This window comes from Aotus nancymaae, unplaced genomic scaffold (assembly GCF_030222135.1).
Source record: "Aotus nancymaae isolate 86718 unplaced genomic scaffold, 86718_ANA_hifiasm-v0.15.2.pri h1tg000022l_1, whole genome shotgun sequence".
NCBI classification, from domain to species: domain Eukaryota; kingdom Metazoa; phylum Chordata; class Mammalia; order Primates; family Aotidae; genus Aotus; species Aotus nancymaae.
This window is the reverse complement of record NW_026988435.1, coordinates 25,801,816-25,826,463: the sequence shown is the minus strand read 5'-3', so window position 1 is coordinate 25,826,463 and position 24,648 is coordinate 25,801,816. Positions and strand designations below refer to the sequence as shown.

General features: G+C 33.8%; 1 protein-coding gene across 2 annotated transcripts in view; it reads right to left on the bottom strand.

The window, feature by feature from the left end:
* The window catches only part of NCAM2 (neural cell adhesion molecule 2), a 532,134-nt gene that overhangs the window by 182,725 nt on the left and 324,761 nt on the right, over positions 1 to 24,648 (bottom strand). For both annotated transcript variants that reach the window (XM_012475013.3, XM_012475014.3), the window contains exons 6-8: positions 17,066 to 17,183; positions 8,491 to 8,651; positions 5,568 to 5,713 (exon numbers count right to left, since the gene is read on the bottom strand). In XM_012475013.3, the coding sequence (XP_012330436.2) occupies positions 5,568 to 5,713; positions 8,491 to 8,651; positions 17,066 to 17,183 (425 nt within the window). The remainder of the gene's footprint in view (positions 1 to 5,567; positions 5,714 to 8,490; positions 8,652 to 17,065; positions 17,184 to 24,648) is intronic.

Genomic DNA, 24,648 nt, shown 5'->3' with positions numbered 1-24,648 from the left:
TTAGACAAAATGCTTTCCGTTTTTCTACATTCAGTGTGACACTAGCTGTAGGTCTGTCATATGTGGCTTCCATTATGTTGACATATTCCTCTTATTCCCAGTTTTTGAGAGTTTTTATCATAGAGGCATGTTAAATTTTATCAAATGCTATTTCAGCATTAATTTAAATGATCATAAGCTTTTTATCCTATATAAAGTATCACATTAATTGAATTGTGTGTGTTGACCCAGGGATAAATCCATAAAACTCACTTGGTCATGATGATTTGTCTAACATATTGATGATTAATTTGGTTGCTAGAATTTTTTTTCGAGGATTTTTGCATCAATATTCATCAGAGACATTGGCCTATAGTTTTGTTTTTTGTGATATGTCTTTCTTTTAGGTATCAAAGTAATATTGGCCTTGCAGAATGAGCTTGCAGTATTCTTTCCTCCTCTTTTTTTTTGAAATAGTTTGAGTAGGACTGGGATTAGCTCTTCTTTAAATGTCTGGTAGAATACAGTAGTGAAGCCATCAGGTTCCAGGCTTTTCTTTATGGAGGCTTTTTATTACTTGTTATTGGTCTGTTCAGGTTTTGAATTTCTTCCTGGTTCAATCTTGGATGGTTGTATTTGTATAAAAATGTGTCACCTTCTTCTAGATTTTCCAATTTAATATCATATAGTTGTCCTTTGTAACCACTTATGATCCTTTGAATTTCTGCAGTATCAGCTGTAATGTCTCCATTTTCATTTATAACTGTATTTACTTGTATCTTCTTTGTTTCTTAGTCTGGTTAAAGCTTTGTACATTTTGTTTAACTTAATAAAAAACTTATTTCATTGTTCTTTTGTATTTTTTTATTCATTCAAATTCATTTATTTCTGCTCTGTTCTCCATTATCTATTTTCTTCCACTAATTTTGGGTTTGGTTTGCTCTTGCTTTTCGATGTTTTATGATTTATTATTAGATTGTTTATTTGAAGTTTTTCCTCTTTTTTTGATGTAGCTTTTATAAACTTCTCTGTTAGTATTGCTTTTGCTTTATGCCATAGATTATTGTATTTGTGCTTCCATCATCATTTGTTTCCAGAAGCTTCAATTTCCTTCTGAATTTCTTCATTCTTCATGTATCTTTGTACTTCCCAAAATTCCTCATTATTAATTCCTAGTTTTATAGCATTGTGGTCAGAGAAGATGCTTGATATTAATTTTTAAAATATTTTAAGACTTGTTTTATAACATAGTATATAATATACCCTTAAGAATGATCCATGTGCCTCGGAAAAGAATGTGTATTCTGCAGCCAATAGATGAAATGTTCTATATATATATCTACTAGATCCTTTTGATCTATAGTGCAGATTAAGTCTGAAGTTTCTTTGGTGATTTTCTGTCTGAAACATTTGTCCAATGTGGAAAGTTGGGTGTTGAAGTCTCCAGCTATTATTGCAATTGTGGCCTCTCTCTTCAGCCCTAATAAAATTTCCATTATGTATCTGGGTGCTCCCATGTTGGGTGCATATATATTTAAAATTGTTATATCCTCTTACTGAATTTACCCATTTATCATTATACATTTACTTTCTTTGTCTTTTCTTATAAATTTTGTTTTGCAATCTCTTTTGTTTAACATAAGTAGGGGGGTGACTCCTGTTTTTTTTGTTTTTTGTTTGTTTGTTTTTTTAATTGGCATAGAATATCTTTTTCCATCCCTTCATTTTCAGTCTATGTTAGTCTTTATAGATGAAGCATGAAGAAGCTATATGGAAAGAGGCAGGCCTTTTGAAAGGTCAGAACTCTCTGCAATGCTTTGGGGGAGAATAAGCTGAAGGCAGCCACCCTCTTACCCTGAGGCAGAGGGTGAGAAGTAGTTGCAAGGAAATGCAGGGGAGTTTATCTAAAAAGGGTTGCTTACTTATGTTGTCCATAAACCGACCTTTCATTATCTACCCAGGAGATTGCTCCCTATAAGGGGGAACAATAATGTTAATTACCCAGACTGTTGGCTCCCGGCTTTCAGCATTTTGTCTGTACTGATTAAATGCAAGCAGCTCCCCCTCATTGAGACTGTTCACTCTGTGGCAGTCCCCTAGCACTCTCACTGCATACCTGTGTCTGAGTATTCCTTTCATCCTCCGCTCAGAGTCTGCAGAACAGACTCAGCACTTTGGGAGTTTGAGTATTAAATGCCTTGAGATAATCTTCTTCAGGGAAATCTGTTTGGTGTTTATAACCTCCCTGTGGTTGAATATTGTTATTTTTCTCTAGGTTTAGGAAGTTCCTTATTATTATTCCTTTGCATATAATATTCTACCCCTATCTTTCTCTATTTCCTTTTTATGAACAATAACCCTTAGATTTTCATTTTGAGGCTATTTTCTAGATTCTGTAGGCATGCTTCGTTTCTTTTTATTCTTTTTTCTCCTCTGGGTATCTTCAAATAGCTTGTCTTTAAGCTCATTATTTCTTCTGCTTGATCAACTCTGCTATTGAAAGACTGATGCATTCTTCAACATGCCTGCTGAAATTTTCAGCTCCAGAATTTTTGTTTGATTCTTTGTAATTATTTCAATCTGTTAGATTTATCTTATAGAATCCTGAATTTCAATTCTGGGTTTTCTTGAATTTTTTTTTTGTTTTTTTTTGTTTTTGTTTTTGTTTTCTCAATACAGCTATTTTGAATTCTCTTTCTAAACGGTCACATATTTCTGTTTCTTCACAATCAGTCCCTGGTGTCTTATTTAGTTCATTTGATGAGGTCATGTTTTCTTGGATGGTGTTAACGCTAGTAGATATTCTTCAGTGTCTGGGTATTAAAGACTTAGCTATTTATTGCAGTCTTCACTATTTGGGCTTATTTGTATACTTCCTTCTTGGGAAGGCTTTCCATATATTTGAAGGCCTTGGGTGTTGTGATCTAAACTGTATTTGCTTTAGAGGGACCCAAGCCCAGTAATTTGTGGTTCTTGCAGACTCCTAGAGGTACCGCCTTAATAATCTTGGACAAGATCTGGGAAAATTATCTGTATCACCAGGCAGAGACTCTTGTTCTCTTCCCTTACTTTCTCCCAAACAGTCTCACTCTATTATCTGAGCCACATAAAGCTGAGAGAGGAATGACATAAGCATTCCTGTGGCCACCAGCAGTATGACTGTGCTGTATTAGACCTCAAGCCACCACAGTACAGAGTCTCACCAAAGGTCTGTTGTAACCAATCCCTGACTACTGCCCATGCTCGCTCAAGGTTCTGGTGCTTTACAATCAGCACATGCCAAAACCAGTCAGGCCTGCATCCTTCCCCTCAGGAAAGCAAGGTTCCCCAGGCCCCAGGTGGGTCCAGACCTGCTGTCCAGGAGTCAGAGGCTAAAGGTCAGAAACCTTTAAAGTCTACATAGTGTTCTGTGGTGCTGTGGCTGAGCTGTCACACAGACCACAAGATTCAGTTCTTCCCGGTCTTCCTTCCCATTTCCAAAGGCAGGAGCCTCACCCTGTAGCCACCACCACCCCAGACCACAAGGAATACTGCTAGACTACACCAATGTTCCCCTTAGACTGAGGGGCCCCTAAGTCAGTTTGTGATGAATGCTGGCTGGCCTGCACTCACAGTTCAGGACAGTGGCCCACAGCAGGTTCAGAAATGCCATCCAAGAGTCAAGTCCTGGATTGGGGGACCCTAAGAGCCCACTTCATGCTTTACCGCTTGTGGCTGTGCTATTATTTGGACCCAGCAAGTCTCAGAGGTTTATCAAAGTCCTTGATGTAGTAGCTGGGTATCACTGTGGATTATTCAGGACCTAAGGGCTCTTTAGTTAGCCAGCGACGAATGCTGCCAGGACTGGGTCCTTTCATGAAAGGCAGTGTGTTCTCATCTGGCCTAGAGTTTGTCTATTATAGAAACATCGTTTGATAGACAGGGACACAGAATAGGGTCTTCACAACTCTGATAGTTACCCTGTCTTTCTGTGACTGAGCTGATATCCATGATTCAAGACAGTCCTCCCCACTCTTTCCTCTCCTCAGTCAGAAGAAAGAGGTCTCCTTTGAAGCCACAGGCTGGGCAACCTGGGATTAGGGGAGGGGTGATGCCAGCACTCCTTTAGCCACCCCAGCTGGTGTATCAGTATGTCACATTCCTCCCCACCCACAGTCTCTCGTCTTAGTTCAGCACTGGGACTCATTAAGGGTTGCAGTCCTACACTTCCTTTCAAGTTTACTGGGAGACACAGAGCACTTTGGTCCTCAGTGATGAGGTTTGCAGGCACTCAAGTGTGTACCACTGGGATCAGTGATTTCTTTCTGGCTAGGGCTGGTTTAAATGGTCTCTCTGTGATTGGGTGTCAGCTGAATTAGGTCTTGTTTTTCTTTCTGCTCTAACAGGTCAGGACTGAATTCACTGCCTCACAATTGCTGTGTTTTCTCTCCCCCAGTGCCCAGAGAAGCTCTCTGAAGCATGTCAATGTTAATAAATCAAAGTTATATTGAGTTGTATGAATACTTTAGAAATCAAACTCTTTACATAAATAACCTTAATAATGAAAAAAATTTAAAGGAGGGTTCTCTTTAACAGAGTAGAAAACAGCAATGTAATAACCTAATTTTATAATCTTCACTTATGTGAAATTGCCAATATTATCATTTCATCATTACTTCACTGTCTGTTCCTTTCTCTGTTTGTATTTGAAGTTTATATGAATAGGTGTGAAAAATAATATAATAATGAAAATCCATGAAGTATAGTGAAACATTTAGTAATGTTTTATTGATTTCTAAGTAACTTGAATGCATTCTGGTTAAAGGTCACCACAATACTGCAATTTGTTTGCACTTCTCTACATTAGACTGTAAATTATATGAAAGCAGAGCCTACACCTACACTGCAGAAGGACAGTTCTAAAAGGTAAAGTGTTGAATGACAGCCAGACTTTTTGAATTTAAATTACTTTGCTTTAGTTTCAATAAAACTTTATTTACAAAACAGGCTGGAGGCCAAATTTGCCCTCTGAACTGTAGTTTGTTGACACCTGTCTAAGTAGAAAACACATTAAATTTGAAGTAAATCTTTTTTGCAAAGCCCTTCCAACACTCATCACTCAGCACAGTATTTTCTAAATATGCAATCATGTCTTTAATAAACTGAAAGTGCTGAGGTTTAAAGGCGAATGTACTGGTTTATAAATCTTTATTCCTGTTTTTAGAATGGCTATATTATTTGTCCTAGTAATTTTCTCATGGTCAGTGAATTTGCAAAGGCCAGATACTTACACAGCAGGAGTTAAAATTGCAATAACACATTTTATAGATTCAATGTATAACAAAAGTCTAGTTAAGCAATGCTAATAATACCAGTAGCCTAAACTTTTGTGACTTAATAAAGAACATCTTTAAATATTTCACACTGACATTCTCCCACCCCTGAAGTTGTTAGGCTAACATTGTGTTAGTTACCTTTTAAAAAATTAAACTATTTATTTGATTCCTAGAAGTTACTGGATAAATTGGAGATTAATTTAAGATTTAATGATATTGAAAATACTGAAATTGTGTGGTAATGGAAACTGTGACATACTGAGATGCTGTTACCTTATCGCCTTCAGTGAACGTGAAGCCATCCACAGCTCTTTTCCAAGTGATTTCTGGAATAGGCTCCCCTTCTGCATCACATATGAGTGTGACTTGACCATTCTCATATGTAGTTTCATTTTTAAGCTGTATTATGTGAGGCTGTACTGTAAAGAATATATATATTACTCAATAGATATTAGAGGAAAATATTACTACTCAGACAAAAGTCATGATGGGCATTTAAGTCTACTTTAGTGTGCTATTATTAGCTCTGTAGTAATTACAGTGGTCTGTTTTGCTTTACAGACATGCCAGGACAGTTGAATAGTGTAGGGAAAAAAATTAGGAAATAATGCTCATCTGTTATCATAATAAAAAGTAACTTGAGGTGGCTTAGAAACCAACATTAAAATTATAATTTGTCTCAAAATTTTGCCAATTTAAAAGCCATCTCATTACTTATTTTCCTCTCTTAAAGCCACAAAATCATATACGTGCACATATGAATATATTTATACACATACATGTACACACAATTGGTTTAATTCTCTCTTAAGTTTTAACAATTTCACCAAAGAAGTAAATGATAATATATGCTGAAAATGTAGCAAGTAGAACTATATAAAATTCTGCAACATTTGCTAAGTAAATATATTTACATGTTACTTATGTATGTGATTCTAATTGATTTCTTCTGACTTCAGTTTACTTAATAATATATTAGGCAATATAACCAATGTTTTAAATTATGACTTGTATAAAAAGAAAAACATTACATCCACTAATTTTAATTATCTTTATATTAAAATATGTCCCACTCTAAACTTAAATAGTTCCAGAGAGCTTTATTTTTTGAAATCTGAGTTATCTGCATTTCCTAAATTTTTGCTTGTTTAGATATAAAATGGATATAATCAAGTACATATTATTACAGTGTGAGTTACTTTTTACATCTTTTAATACATTTAACCAAGAAACATGAGTAAGTTGTTCTTAAATTCAGAAAATAACATTCCTGGTATCAGAAACAGATTATACAGAATTTTTAACAATTCACTGTTTATTTCATTAACTTTAATAATTTATTTATATTCCCACAATATGCATACAATTTTGTGTCAAGAGCAACAGAAGTTTGTTCAATATTACTACACAAAAGTGATTACAACAATAACGTAACATGTAAAATTTCATTACTTGAAAGGATGAAAATACCAGAAACTTAAAAAATCTTTATTTTCTTTTTCATTGCAATCCTGATTTAAAAAAAAAAAAAAAAGATATGACTGGGTGGCTCACGCCTGTAATCCCAGCACTTTGGGAGGTCAAGGGGGGCAGATCACCTGAGGTCAGGAGTTCAAGACCAGCCTGACCAAAATGGAGAAATCCCATCCAACTAAAAATAAAAAATTAGCCAGAAGTGGTGGCGCATGCCTGCAATACCAGCTACCTGGGAGGCTGAGGCAGGAGAATCACTTGAACCCAGGAAGTGGATGTTGTGGTGAGTCAAGATGGAATCATTGCACTCCAGCCTGGGCAACAGGAGCAAGACTCCAGCTCAAAAAAAAAAAAAAAAAAAAAAAAAGATGTAACTACTGTTTCAGATGGTTGCATTGAGTCAGATTAAGATCATCGCCCCTTTGGAATAATCTCACATAATACCATTTCTAATAAGTTTATTTTTATACTGAGTCATACTTATTTAATTTTGTAGGTTTTAAAGAAAACAATATTTTCAACACTGTTGGATCAGGTTGGGGACTTTCTACAATTACTAAAAGTTTTAAGTATATTTACTCTTACCTCCAAGTGAACAATGTTCTTATGCTTTTAGCTTGGTCTACTTCTAATCATTAAATTTTTGTGTAAACATCACCTAAACATTATCCTTCTGAATGAAGGATAATGTTTGCACCATCATGCTATCCAAAATAAGACTTCTCTTTATCCAATGCTACCTGATTTAGCCAGTTTAACTCTCTATCTTTACTTTTAAAATTGATTTTTTTTATTTTAATACATTTTGGTATAGTTGTTTATTCTCCATGTCTCTCCACTAGAGTATAAGCTTTATAAATATCTCTCTAGTTCAGAAAATGCTTCCACAGCAGTGTCTACAGGGCCAATCCGCAGAGGGTGTGTCCATGCAGGCATTAAATTCATCACATGGTCTTGGTAAGGGGTACCTCTGCACCTGTCACCTGCAAACACTGCTCCTTCTTACTCTCACAGATTCCTCCTTCCTTCCTTTTCACTCTTTTTGTTGTGAAAGCATTTCAATAACAATGTTTTTAAAGTTAGATAAAACATATTAAATGTTAATAGGGCATGGAATTTTAGTATTACACTATTTAAAGGGATAAATTGAATTAGAAGCACCCACTGCCATCACTATCTTTCTTCTTTGAAGTATAATGGAAGCCACATCAATATATTTTTGTAAAGTACTAGCTTTCTACACTCTATAAGTTACCTAAAGAAGATAATATGGCTCTTCGTAAAATGAAAGGTATTTATCTTATATTTTTATTTAGATAAATGAAAGAATATTTAACTAGAGTTACATGCCAATGTTTTCAAATTGTAGCCTTAAAAATGTGCCCTTTTGAAATATATTGTAGTTAAAACTGATCCTAATGTGTCATTCAGAGACTTACAAAGACCCATCCTTACAGAAACAGATGACAAACTCCACTAGGTGTAATTTAAATGAATTTTTCCTGCTTGTGTTATAAGCATATCAATGACTTACAAAAATTTGCAAGTGTAATTTTGTGATTTAAAATAATTCTATCTGGTAGCTGAAATTTAGGAACATACTATAGAGAAAAGAAAACGGGTTTTATATGGAAAGTTTAAATAGTCCATATGATTAGAGTAGAATTGGACTCCAATCTTCTACTAGACACCATAGTTTTCAACACTATGCTATAATACTTACCGAAGACTTGGAGGAACGCTTGCTTTTCATCTTCTCCTGCCTTATTTGTGGCCCTGCAGACATAAGGACCACCATCACTATTGATTATGTTCCTGACAGTGAGTTCTGTATTGCTCCCTTTCAATATGTACTTTTCATTTTCTTCAATGAGCTTGCCATTCCTAAAGAAGAAAAAAGAAGTTCATCCTCACAAATCTGACTTTATAATTTAGGAGATTATAATTGACTTTTTAATATATAGGCATTAATGACTACATGGCTATCATCATTGACAGATACGGCTATATTCCAATCAAAGGTATATGTTTAATACCCTTGGAACTTAATGAATAAACACTAACATTATAGTTGAACATTTTTTTGACTTTAGACACAATAATAACATTTGAGCTATGTGAACTTCTTGACAGTGGTCAGGCAAAAAAAAAAAAAGCATATCAGTTCAGTCTGTACTTTGATTATTGACAAAAAGCATTTTGTATGCCGTTTTAAATTCCATACCACAATTAAATGTCGGTGAGACAATACATATTTTTATATATATTTATTTACTAGCTTTCTGGGAAACATTTAAAACAATTTATATAGAATATATCTTCAAAAAAGCTTCAAAGTAAATATAATGTAAATACATCATAAATGTATATTGCATATAAGGACTGCCAATAAAATAGTAAGATGAGAGAATTATGCAAAAACACAATTAATTATAGAAACTATTTTGAATATGATAATTTTATTTATTAATGAGGAAAATAAGTTTTTTTCCTCTTAGTCACAAGTAATTGCAATATTTTAAAGGTTTTTTCCCTACTAAAATAAATCTCATTCTGCTCAATTCTAGTTTATGTTGTTATTTAAAACAATGGCTTGCAAACATTTTTACTATAACCTACAGTAAGAAATATTTTCAATATATTAAAATCTGAAATATTTCTATGATTTCCCTCAGTATTTGTGAATCATTTTATATTGTGTATTCTCCTCACTTCCACTTTATTCACTTCTTTTTCTCTTTTTTCTTCTTTGCCTCTCCTCCTATATTTTTCTTATAATAGTATTTTGGATGACTGAATTGATTTTAAAACCTACTAATGAAAAGTTTTGAAATTTGCTCATTGGGGTAGAGTGATTTGCATGTCCCTACAAGTTTACATTTTAAAAAATTTCTATAAATATTATTAAAAATATTTTCTAAAATAAAATTGAACATTTCTCTGATACACTAAACAGTTCCTTCTGGTTAACTCTGGTTCCAGAAAACACTAACACATATACTAATATAATCTTTATATGTTTATGCTCAATAGAATTTGTTGTTACAGTTTCTCATGACACTTCTAAATGTACCACGAAGTACGCAAACATTTCTTAAGAGGAGTGAAAGATTGCAAAGTTAGGATTCATAAAATAGTAACAAATAATAACAAATGGGCCTGGTATAGTGGCTTATGCCTGTAATCCCATTATTTGGGAGGCGGAGGTGGAAGGATCACTTAGAGACCACCCTGGCCAACATGGTGAAACCTCATCTCTACTAAAAATATAAAAATTAGCCCAGCATGGTGGCAGGTGCCTGTAATCCCAGCTATGTGGGAGGCTGAGGCAGGAGAATCACTCGAACCCTGGAGGCGGAGGTTGCAGTGAGCTGAGATCACAGCACTGTTCTCCAGCCTGGGCCACAGAGTGAGACTCTGTCTGAAATAAATCAAAATAAATAATAAAAAATGCATATATAGTATCTTTTATATATTTTTTATATTATTACTAATCCAATCTTTACAACAGTTATCAAAATGATATTTCTGAGCTTTTGTCTAGAATTTAATATGTAGATGATAGGGCTTTTACCACAATTAAGGATACAATATATTTCTCAATATTTTCAATGAAAGTATTCATTTATTTCCTAATAATAATAACAATAGCACAGTAGAGGTGTCAGCACTCACAATTAGCCCATAGATGTGCATTTTCCCTCTGTGTATTCATTCAAAATCATAGAACTACACTATATGTATATCTCCATCCCTCGATTTACAAATAAAGAGACAGGCTCACACAATAATAAAAGTAGCAGGTTAATTAAGTTCCAGTGTTCTTTCTAATAAAGAGGGTTATCTCCCTACTTCATATAAAGTGTTGTACTAAATATTTGATGGATAGTAAAATAGTTGCCACCTATCATGAGGGATCGAAAATCTGGTTGGCATTCATAGAGGGTAATGCAGATTCCATTAGTGAACTTACAACATTTTTGAGGGGGAGGTGATCTGTTATAGTTGGAGAGATGATAAGGAAGATGGTTGTACTACTCTGGAAATGTTCATGGGAAAATTAAAATCCTTGATTTCACCTCTGAAGTAGATGTGTAAAACTTGAAGATATTTAGAGGACATAGGTGTGTACAGATGATATTCAGTTTAAATGCTCAATATAAACTATAATTAAAGCATCAAAATAAGGGAATATACTCATACTTTATTATTCCTTCCCAATAAATACCTTATTCCTTCCTCCCAATAAATACCTATTACTTCTATTGCTGTTCACAGTCCATGTCTGTGAAATGTGAATGTCTAAAAAAACACTCCCAAGAGATTCAAATACATGTATTAAGCCCTTTCTGTGAAACTCAAACCACTCCTCTAAGTACCCCCCTTTTTAGGTACTGGCTATACATATAAAACAATAGTTTTCAAACATTAACCCACTGGTAGCATATGACCGTGGCATGTGAGTACCTCCATCACTGACTGCCTGAAGAGAGTTTTCAGGCTGCAGCCGTGGGAGGGAGAACACGAACAGAGTCAGGCAGTGTATCTGGGGTGGAAGACAGTGTGCAGTTGGGGGAGGTCAAAGTGACTAGAATGTGCAGGTCAGAAAATGTGAGAAAAGAGCTGCACAAGCAACAGCGCTACATGCAGATACCTGCAGGAGTTCCCAGCAAATCTTTAACTAAGTATTGATCAATGAGTTTATACAGTAAGGCTTTCCAGATGAGGGAAAGAACCATTAGAAACTAGAACGTACAGTAATCTCAAAAGCTCATACAGCAACAGGAATAATCTGCATCTTGACTATCCAGAATAAAAAGATCTCCTAAAACACAGGACGTAAGTCATGTCCTTAGAAGAATATTGCATCAGTAATGGGGACAGAGTAACTCTAGACTGCAGGTAGTATGGATCCACCTAAAAGAGCCTAAAGGTAAGCTCTCCCTCAAATCAAACTTTTTCCAAGTCATGTAAATGCATCTATAAAACAAAGTAAAATAACACAAAAATATTAAGCAAACCAAAACACAAAATTCTGAATGTCTGGAACCCAAATAAAACTTCCCAGGATATGGCTGAATGTGGTGGTTCACACCTGTAATCTCAGCACTTTGGGAGGCCGAGGCAGGCCAATCACCTGAGGTCAGGAGTTTGAGACTAGCCTGGCCAACATGGCAAAACCCCATCTCTACTAAAAATACAAAAATTAGCTGTATGGTCGCACATGCCTGTAGTCCCAGCTATTCGAAGGCTGAGGAAGAAGAATCGCTTGAATGGGGGAGGTGGAGGTTGCAATGGGCCATGATCACACCACTGCACTCCATCCTGGGTGACAGAATGAGACTGTATCAAAAAAAAAAAATCAGAATAGTAAATAAACATAAAAATATGACCCATAGGAAGGAGAAAAATCTCCAGGCACAGTGGCTGATGTCTGCAACCCCAGTACTTTGGGAGGCTGAGGTGGGAGGACTGCATGAAACCAGGAGTTGAAGATCAACCCTAGCAACATAGTGAAACCACTTCTCTACATAGTAATAAAAAAATCAACTGGGCATGGTGGCACATGTCTATAGTCCCAGCTACTGAGGAGGCTGAATCAGGAAGGTCACTGGAGCCCGAGAGTTGGAGGTTGCAGAGAGTGCCATTGCACTCCTGCCTGGGTGGCAGAGCAAGAACCTGTCTCCAAAAAATAAAGAAAAAAAGGAGAAAAATCAATCAATTACATAATATAGATATGATACAGATGATAGGTGAGTAGATGCCTATTAAAACAACTATTAGAAATAGATTCCAATATGTTCAAGGAAGCAAAACACGAGAATGGCAAGAGTGGCATGGAGGACATACAAAACACCTCTTTGAAACTCTCAGTGAAAAAAATAAAATGATCAGAGATACTTTAGTGGGATTAAAAACATTAGATATTAGAGTGGAAAAGATGAGTAAACTTGAAGACATAGCAAAATAAAAAATAGAAAAAAGACTGAAACAAAGTTCTATATGGTATCATTTGTTTTCATCCTAAAACAAAGTCCTTAATAATTTTATGGTACTGATCTACATGAATAAATTCTTAAATACATAATAGTAGAGCTTCAAAAATATGAAGCAAAACAGAACTGAATATAAAAATACACACATTTAAAAATAAAGTTGGAGAACAAGTCTTATAAAATAATTAGAAGACTTCAGCAATACTATCAAGGCAGTTGATCTACTTAAAATTAGGGATTTCTCCACACAATAATAGTGGAATATACATACTGACTTTTTTAAATAACAGCTTAAGGTATAAACAGATTGTATAACAAAATATTTTCTTTGTTGCTTATTTTACAAGAATATATTTTTTCTGGTTTTAATTTTTTGTCACTAATTTTCTAAATGAAGATACAAACACCCAGGTTAGCCTAGGCTGACTCAGGGTCAGGATCATCAATATCAGTATCTTCCACATCCACATCTCATCCTACTACAAGGTCTTCAGGAGCAACGACAGGCATGGATCTGTCATCTCCTAGGATAACAATGCTTTCCTCTGGAATTTTGCCTAAAGACACTGCCTAAGGCTGGTTTACAGTTAACTTTTCTCTTTTATAGGTAGAATGAGTACACAGTAAAATAATGATTAAAATTATACTATAGTAAATATATAAACCAGTAATATATTTATCAAGGATTTATGTAGTATACATAGTTACGTGTATATGCTTTTATGTGCATATTTACTCCAGCATAATCACCAACTCATGAGTAATATGTTGAACTCCGATTTTATTATGGCTACGATATCAATAGACCATATGACATTTTCAGCTCCATTATAATCTTATGTAATCACTATCATCTATGAGGTGTGTCATTGATAGAGGTCATTATGAAGGGCATGCCTGTATATCACGATTAAGTGGGTTTTAAATGGAAATGCAAAGTTGTTTTAACATTTGAAAATAGATTAGATTTACCAAATTAATGAGCTAACAATGAAAATTCATAGGGCATTCTCAATATAGAAGTAGCATTTGTACAAAAGTGAAGGGAGGAACCTTTGGAGTCACTGTTTTTACTCCTATTTTGATTTACATGTCACTAAGTGTCTTTGATTCTCTGTGAACATGTTTTATAATTCCCCTATAATGGTCTGTAGTTATTTTCTTTACTGATGTTATGAACTAAATTCCATTTCCTCAACCCTCAAATTCATATGTTGATGTCCTAACCCCCAGAATGACTGTATTTGAAAATAAGGCCTCCATGGAGGACATTAGGTGAAATCAGGGCATAAGAGTGAGGTCTTAACCCCATAAAACTGGTGGTTTTTGTTTGATTGGTTTAAGTTTTAGTAACTATTGAGGGTTGAACCATCACCATAAGAGATTTCTCATACACATTTAGAGCTAATCTCTATTCTCATATCCAGCCTCAGGCAACCCTTTATCTACTTTCTGTTTCTATAAATTCTATGCATGTGCTAAACCTGCATATGTACCCCCTGAATCTAAGATAAAAATTGAAATTATTAAAATCAAATAAACAAACAAACACAGGATTGGTGTTTCTGAAAGAGGAGGAAGATGCACTAGAATTCTATTTCTCTCCATGAGTTTGTACACACAGGAAAGGCCACTCTGCTGGTACCCTGATGTTAAACATCTAGCCTCCAGAACTATGGGAAAGAAAATTCCTATTGTGTGAACTACACAGTGGGTGGTATTTTGTTTTGGGAGTCCAAGCTGACTAGTACAACTGACTTCACTCAGCTTGCCTGGAAATATTATCTCTATGAAACAGTCTGGACATTTCTCTCAGGGCTGCTACCCTACATTTCCTGATACTTGCAGTAATTTTTTTCTTTTCCACAAACATGACATGTCTACATGTACAGATAAAAGTTCAGAATTTCCCTCTAATACAAATTTTATCTTTGTTAATGTTACAACCACACACTTTCATCCTCCCAGTATATATTTTATGTCTAGAGACTAGAACAATTATTTAGGTTTTAAATAAATCATTATTTCATCCTATTCAAGGGATGAAACCTAATACCACATGAAGATATGGAGAAGAAAAATATAGATTTAAATTACTCATTATATTATCCTCTGAATCTGATTTATTCTAGTCTGTATAATAATATTTCCAATTAAATATAACAATTTTGAAGAAATAAAAAACTTTAATAGTAAAAATCTCAGCAGAAAATAAATCTCTCTCAAAAACTAAACGAGCTAACACTTTCCATCTGCTGGAGATCTTGGTATTCTGGTGAGAAGTAATTGATAAGTTATTATTTGGAAGGGTTGTGGTGTAGACAACGAAATAAGACCAAAGCAAAAGCATTCAGTCTCACAATTACTATTCTGACTTGATGGTAAGTGTTCTAATATTATCCTAAAGATGGGGCAAATGAGGAATCTGAATAACTTAACATCAACATACATAGGTGGGGAAACTGAAATTACCATCAAAATTGGAATCTCTGAGATCAAGTTAACTCAGAAGTAAAGGAGTTTTTCTTCTTAAAACTGTAGTCATATTTTTCAAGGGCATATGTTCAAACACTGTAACAACCAAGCACTCATCTTCCATGTATTTCTCTCTGAAATGACGAAGTGCACATAAATATGAATTCACAGGATAAAGATGTATGCTCCTTTCACATTATTGAACGCAGGAAGTCTTCTGGCCCCTTTACACAGAACAGTTTACATTTTATAGCATTCCTTAAAAAATGACTGAAGATTATTGCAAAGCAGTATTACTCAGCTACACTTTCCTACTAGCTACTATTCCCACTATTGGTTTGTGGAATCATCAATTACATTACTTAAGATTGGCATAGGCTAGAAGTTTAGGATGTTTTTCCCACTACATGTCAAAGTGGAACACGAGTATCTCAAGGACATTTTTGTTGTTCAATTTCCTACTCATATTATTTTCCTGCTCTGCTTTCATTATCTGTTAAACAAATGTTGTTCAAATAAGAAAAAATAAATCTCTTTGGAAACACAAAACCATAGGAAAAAAGATTGTAGAACAATATTTGTTCATTGGAATGAATGATTCAATAGCTTAAAAGTGTGGCTATCTGTGATACATGTAGGTCTCATACAGACTTTTAAGGATCCACACTAGTAAACCAGCAGTCTCTGAGTTTGATGATGATTATCTGGGGTGAATATGCTAATATTCAACGTATAATCCTACTACAAAATACCAGCAGTTTGTCACAAGAAAATTAGTGTCTGAAAAGAACATCTAAATACATAGTATTTGAAGAAATATCTCATTTATTGCTACATCCTATATTTAAAGGATAAGTAGTGTAAGCAGTATAAACAAAGGGTTGAAAGTTTAAGATAATGTCAGTAAATGCTCCAGCAAACAATAAAAAATAGTTTGGGATTTCAATTACTGTCCTTCAAAGAACTTTTTAAAAAATAACCTAATCCTTAGTAAGGACACTTTCGCACATTTGATGTACATTTTGCTAATCTTTTAAAATTATTTTTCACAATATGGTTTACGAAGTGATTCTATAAACACCTGTACCTAATGCTTTTGCAGTAACCTGCATTACTAATGCATATTTACAAGATGGTCCAGTTTTAAAGTTTATTGTCTTCAATTTAGCAGTTTAGAGACACACCTAAAAGAAGGGAATATTTTAAAATATTCCTGATCTTAATGATAATCAAAGAATATTTTAAATTTCTAAAATAAAGTAACTAAACTATCAAATTATAGATTTAGAATACATAATTTACTCATTTGATGAGGTAATTTTAAAAAGTTCCATGAATTTAATGTGTAATTCAATTAAAACACTATAAAATCAGCTTTTGTATAATACAATATTTTGTGTATAGTGCAATATTTTGTGTATAATACAGATATTTACACAATTATATTCTAATAAAATATGATATTGTATACACACAAAAGTGGTATCAATAACACTAGAATATCTGTTTCAAGATACACTGTAGTGATAATAAAATGTCTGAATATGTCACAGGTGCCCCGACCCCATTTTTCCAAAAGCTTGTTTTTATAGACAGAATAAGTATAATGGGTACAGCCTTTGACTCAGAATATTAGAGCCTGATCACACTGTTGAGCTCTTCAGTGGTTTAATCTAACGACCTTAACCCACAAAAATAGCACCAGAATTTTTTTTAATGAAACTAAAATGCAATGGGTTGCTTTTTACCAAAATGACTAAGATCCCAATGCTGTTCCATGAGCCTGATAACAGACACAAGCCAGAGGGAGGTGGGTGCATAACCTACCTGAACCAGGAGATGGTGGGTTCCGGAGAGCCTGAGGCCCTGCATGAAAACACCATCTCTTCTCCTCTCTCAGCTGTGGCATTAAAAGATTTCTGAGGCATTGAGATTGCTGGCGGCACTGAAGGAGAGATGAATATAGAATAAATAGGGATGAAAACATTTTCACTAACATCATTTAGAGAATTTTCACTATTTTTAAAATACTAAGCTTTCTAACGTTATCCTTCACATCTCCATTTATATTAATGGAACTGATTTGGTTTCATAGTAAAATAACTTTATCACTGATGTGCTTTCTAATGTGCCATAATCAGATAATTTGATGATGTGCCAAATATCAATTCATTGTAAAGCTATTTCACTATAAATCTATTAAATTAAAATATACAATAAAATAAACATTTTAGCAAACATATACACTTCTAGGAATTATGTCTCAGAAAAAGACAACACCACTACACTTACATCAATATGGAGATCTACTTTGAGCATAAGTGGATTTCCTGTTTGGGTTCTCATTGGTCTATGTAATGCCATAAGCAATCAATCACTGCTTCAAAATAGGGCTTTCAAATTCGGTGTTAAACCATAATGTTCTTTCTGATTAATTACACTTAATTTCTTCAAGCAACTATAGAATGTGTTATGAAGAGAAACTGCATAAGGCATACAGAGTATGGAAATAGATTTTCATGAACTGTTCAATTTTAAAATTAAGCATCTCCAATTTCTAACTAATTACATTGGAAAAACTGTATATACTGCATATTTGGAACATGTTGAAACTGTTACTGAAAAGCACTGTTTGCAATAAACAAATCACCAGCATCCACAATAGAAACTAAATTTCAAAGTAGAGCATACATTCTGACTCATTGCACACTTTCATAATTTTAAGCTGAATATCATAGAGTAACATTCCTAAAATTGAGTATATTAATAATTTTTACATAAAACAATACCAGACAGGCATTTAAAAGTGTGATTATACTCAAACATCTCTACAACACCATTCAGGTCAGCATCGATGCCACGTTGCTTCCATTGATGGTAAGGAAAAGAACTGGCATGTAACTTAGTAATTAAACACAATAAATCAAGTTTCTGCCTTTATGGATTTAGATACAAGAAACATAATCTGATATGTTGTCTCTAAAGTAACATAATAATTACTAGTATTACAAAGTATAGACCTTTTTCAGATATTAACTGTGAATTTTAAGTGCATTGTCATTTGACTATCTGTACCCTGTTTTTCTTCCCTTGTAATTACAGAAAATAGCATTTTAAACAAAATGCATGCTTTGCCTATTATTATTTATAAATTTAGTTGCAAGAGCAGTATTACTGTTTTTATTCAGTAGAGGTTTTTTAACCCCTTAGAGAATTAAAATGAAATGAATTCTTTAATGGATTTGTATTCCATAGGTATTGAGTAGTCAACACTTACTGGAAAGTTTCTATTTTTATGTATTATTTATCTGGAAAAAAACATGAGAATGTATAGGGAAGTAGTTCTATTAACTCCCACTAACATGGACATAGTCGTTCACCTTCAAGTTATAATTCTCCTGACTGACTGCTTAGGCAACAAAATTACCACTAATTTGATACAATGATTTACCTTTTATTAATAAAGGCATTCAGCAATTTCATATGTTTTCTGAATCTTCAAAGTCTTTCCTCAACCCCCAGATATTTCTCAGAAGATGAAGATGATACTAACCATGAAATGCCTATTCATGTCACAACTTGTGTAGTTCAGATTAACCAGCGCCTATTAATTCCTTCAAGTTTATTTGAGCTAAGGAAAACTCACTCCACTCAACCACAGTCAGGAAGTACACTCATTTGTAAATCAATTCCAATTCTGTTTTAAATATAAAGCAACAAATAAATGCACACATAGATTTTTCATCTAGCAGAGGACTAGTAATCTTAAGACTCACAACCCTTTATTTTTCTTTCCTTGTTTTTACTTTTTTCTTTTCTTCTTCTTTTTTTTTTTTTTTTTAATCCAGGGGGCACATGGGCAGATTTGTTAACTGGGTATATTGCGTGATTCTGAGGTTTGAGGTAAAGGTGGTCCGGTCTTCCAGGTAGTTAGCATGTAACCAATATGTAGTTTTTCAGACCATCCCACCTCCCTCTTCCTCCTTTCTAGGAGTCCCCCAGTGTCTATTGCTCCCATATATATGTCCATGGGTATTCAATGTTTACCTTGAATGTAAGAATATGCAGTATTTGGTTTTCTGTCTATGCATTAATTTGCTTAGGATTAATGCCTACAGCTGCATCCACATTGCAGCAGAGGACATGATTTCATCATTTTTTATTGCTGTGTAGTATTCCATGGTGTATATGTACTGCATTTTATTAATCCACTCCACCATTCATGGGTACCTAGGTTGACTCCACGTCCTTGATGTTGTGAATAGTACTGCAATAGGCATACAAGTGCATATGTCTGGTACAATTTATTTTCCTTTTGGCATATACCCAGTAATGGGATTGCTGGGGTCAAATGCCAGTTCTGTTTTAAGTTCTTTGTGAAATCTCAAAATTACTTTCCACAATGGCTGAACAAATTTACATTTCCACCAACAGTGTAGAAGCATTCCCTTTTCTCTGAAGTCTTGACAGCATATTATTTTTTGACTTTTTAAATAATAATCATTCTGACTGCTGTGAGATGGTATCTCATTGTGGTTTTGATTTACATCTTTCTGAGGATGAAAGCTGCACAACTATATCCATTTGAACTTTGATAAAGTTAACAAAAATATTGACTCCTTATTCAGTAAGTGGTGCTAGGATAACTGGTGAGCCATATGCAAAAGAAGTAAACTGGACCACTACCTTTCACCATATACAAAAATTAACTCAAGATGGATTAAAGTGTTAAATGTAGGGCCTTAAACTAAAAAAATTATATAAGAAAACTTAGACCATACCCTTCCCAATATCGGCTTTGGCAAATAATTTATGGCTAAGTCCCCAAAAGCAATTGCAACAAATACAAAAATTGACAAGTGGGACCTAATTAAGTGAAACAGCTTCTGCACAGTAAAATAAATTATCAACAGAAAGACAGACAGCCTAAAGAATGAAAGAAAATGTTTGCAATCTATGCCTCTGATAAAGGTCAAATATTCAGAAACAATAAGGAACTTAAACAAGTCAACAAGAAAAAACAAGCAAACAAATCATTCAATTAAAAATGGGAAAATGACATGAACAGACATTTCTCAAAAGAAGACATACAGGCGATCAACAAACATATGAAAAAAGTTCAATATCACTAATCATCAGAAAAATGATTTTACTTTAAGGGCTGTGTGTCCATTAGAAAGTCACAGAAGTGATCTTGCTTCCTGGCCAAGAAATAGATAGAGCAGATTAACACCAAAATATTTGATAGTTCTAACATTCTCTATTTACATTCTCAGTCTATATGAAAAGCAAATTAGCTTACTTATTTGGGTCTAACCATAGTTTCATTAACACACTTCTTTCAGTTGCACTTTATTATATGAAGAGAGAAACATGAAAAACCTGGAAAACCACATTTGCAAAGCTGATTTGTATAACTCATGGATGATAAGAAATTACACGTTTCCAGTTAATTTTAAGAACCTTCCATTGATAACAAATCAAGTAGTCTCATTTACAATATACATATTTGACAATTTTTCAAATAATTGCTTATAATATGAGGTAAAGAATGATTAGTATTTTAATATTATATAGCCTCTCAATATACAATAAGACATCTCAATTATGGATAATACATTTATCATTATTGTGATCATGAAATTGTTACTTTCACATAGTCATATCAGGCATCAAAGAAAACCATCTGTATTGTTTTCTTTTTTTAAAAAAAATTGTATGTTTTGCTCTTTTTTACTGCTGCAAATGCTGTAATACGATCTAACAGCTCTCAATTTCCCTTAATATTGCTTTGGGTTAATAATCCTCCATTTTGAATTTATGAGAATGATCAATTTAAAGTGCTATTTCATGAGAATACTTTTCTGGAACTCAAAATGCATATAAAATTGAACAAATGCAAAGTGTAAAATAATAGGCATAAAGAACAATAATCAAGTTTATAATTTCATTTGGAAAAATAGTTATCTCCTGATTACTATAAACAAAATACATACATATAATTCTTTTCACAATAATGTAGCTGAGTGGCCTCCAATCTTATCTGTCAACTGATTTGGTATATCTATCTTGTTACAAAATCTAATAAATAGAGCATTTATCTGCAAATTTCACTAATAGCAAATCTTGGGCATTTCCTACATGGTTGTTCCTAATTTGTGAATGCAATAAAGCAGTGACATAATTGCCATAATGTACTGAGTACTGACTTAAAATCAAACCTATCTGAACAACACAGTAAGCGCTTTATTTAGTACCACCAGATTGTAGGAGAGTGAGGATCAAATTGGCTCATTAGGTTGGTTTAAAAAAATATTAAAAAATAGTTTCAAATGAAATTTAAAATTACATTCTTAATGAAAGATAATACAAGAGGAATCAGCAGTTTAATAAAATAAATATTTCCTTCCTTGGACATCAAGTACAGAAACAATGAAAATATTGTTAACTGATGCTTTGTTGCATTTTCATAATTGTGCTTTTCTGCATTTTCTAATTAGTTGCCAAAGAATCCTGATTAGTATGGTCTTTTAAATTGGCTTTTTGCATAGATAATATGTACAAGATCAAAAATTTAAAAAGAGACAATTAAAATTATTGACCTTACCATTTTCCTGGTTAGTTATTTTTATTAATTACAGTTGTTAACGGGTATTCAAGGAGGACTGATTCCAGGAACTCCCTCAGATAGTTGCTATACTGCATTGTTCTTTATCTGTATGTTTTCACTGTTGTGTTGTTATTTTTATTGCTATTATTAAAAATATTTCCAATCCAAAGTTGTTTGAAAACACCAGTGTAGAACCATGGTTATGAAGGGCTGACTGTGCTGGCATTTCTTTCTTTTCTTTTTGATACAGGGTCTCCCTCTGTCACCCAAGCTGGCATGCAGTGTTGTGATCAGAGCAGCTCACTGCAGCCTTGCACTTATGGGCTCAAGCAGCACTCCCGCCTCAGGAGTATCTCCCAGAACCTGGCTACCCCTTGCATTTATTTATGCAAATATTTATTCATATTTCAACATTTTATTTTTCCTTTTAAAAATCCACCTGTTTCTGTACTCTTCTTCTTTTATCAAGGTAAGAATACATGTAAGAGATATATTTATATCAATATATAAAGAAATCCTAACTCTTATTCAAACTGATCAATATTCCTAACCCTGTGGCTACACTATTGGGCAAGTAGTAAGTCATCTGCTTAAATATAACCAGATATATATATCTTTTACAGCATTTGTATACACAACAATTCTACATTTAATTAACCAGAATTGAAATCCATAGGTAAAAGGTAAATGAATATTTAATATATTGGTTTAAGAATATTAAATCAGCTATTTCAAATTGTCCTCAGTAAACATTATGCAATGTTCTATACTAACAATGGGTTATATTTATAATCAGAGAAGTATAAATGAACAAATTAAAAAAATTAAAAATAAAAATTTTAATAAATATTTTTCATACAATTTACTAAAACTAATTCATTGCTAGATGTCTACAATATTTTACCACCAAAATAAAGTGCTTATTAAATAAAATCTAAGTGAAAAATTACTGTTAAAGGTAGGAAAAACATTACTGTGACTTTATTTTTGTCAAAAGAAGTCTCTTTGCAGTATGAGATGATAATTAAGTAAAAGGCCATAGTTAAAATGGAGGATCTGTCAAGTCAATAAATATATAAATAAATAAATGCAACGTGAGTGTTCTTTTAATTCTTGAAAGCTAATTTCACCATTAAACATGGCCCTATTTATGCTCTTTCAGAGTACATTCTACAGTTAAAAATATTCTACATCAAAGGCCCTCAAGGTTTTCAAAAAACCTTGAGGTCCAACGTCTTTCAGAAGATCTTTAGGGTCATCCCTTTTCCAATCAAGTACCTGTGTGCAGATGGATTTTCTTCTGAAAAAGTCAGCTATTGGATTGTGCTAATAGAGAAAAAGTTCAATAATCTCTTTACCCGAAAATCTTTTTTAGGTACTAATATACATCAGGAAAGAATGAATGCAGTAACAGATCTGAGAATTCACCTGTTTCATGTTAACCTATACATTAAACAAAAGTTTTGGGACCACCTGGGGTACAAAATGGACTAGAATACAAGTTAGTAATTCAAATTAGCATTTAAAAGGAAGTCAAGGCCTAGCATGGTGTCTTGTACCTGTAATCCCAGCAATCTGGGTGGCTGAGGTAGGATAATCGCCCGAGCCCAGGAGATTGAGATGAACCTAAGAAACACAATGAGACCAAGTATCTACAGAAAATAGAAAAAATTAGCTGAATATGATGGTTTATGCCTATTGTCCCAGCTATTTAAGAGGCTGAGATGGGAGGATAGCTTGAGCCTGGGAAGTCAAGGCTGTAGTGAGCTGGTGATTGTGCCACTGCACTCCAGCCTGGGCAACAGAGCAAGACTGTCTCAAAAAATTAATTAACTTTAAAAAATCATATAAAAGTTATTTAAAAATGTAAAATTAAAGTCATAGTGTATATTTAATAGTAATCAAAAGGTATAAGATTTCAGAACGTATTTTTAGAGTTGGTAATATTCACTTTTGCAAAATTCTGCAGAAAATAGTCTGTTGGAAATTATAATTGAGCGTCAATCAAGGAAAAAGGCATGAAGATAGCTGGCATTAATGCACAATGAGTTGGATTTAGGTGGTACTCATACAGGTTGCTTGCCATGGGAAGTTCCCGATAGCAGGACACCATTTAAAGCGAACAAGTCTGGTCACCACTCAGAGAGTGGGAGAAGGGGAAGGGAACTCCTGGAAGAGTGAAGAATCTGAGAGGGGTGAATGTGTCCAGGTGATGTCACTCAGCAGTATAGCAGAGTCTCTCATGTCTCTCAGAAGGTAGAAGGGCAGCTGTGGGCTTGGTGTCTTGTATGGCCCTTGGAGTTTGTCTATGGCTAGTAGAAGTTGGGTGCAGCTATTCAGTTTGCAAAGCAGGCTGACTGTAAATGTTTAAAATAGGCTTATGCAGGTTAATTTAAAACAATCAGATGTGTACATTTTTGTATTTGGCATTGACGGTTTTCTGTGCTAATTGTCCAAGGACCAACATACAAGGGCTATATTTGTTTTATATATACATCACGAATAAAGATAAAATTGGAAGATGATGGAGATGTTGGGGAGAAAGGGTTATCTTGGTATTAAAAACTGGTCATTTTACTGTAATATCTTAATAATACAAGAAATAAATAATCTAGTGCTTCAATTTTGGCAACTTGCCATCGCATGTTTTTAAAATAACAAATTTTGCAAGACCAACATTATTTCCACTTTTGATAAACTGCCAGAAAGAAAGAATTGAAAGTGCTTTCATTTTCTCACCATAAGCCTTTTAATTTTATTCCATTAACTAAGAAAAGTATGGTTTTAAATACACAGCTTT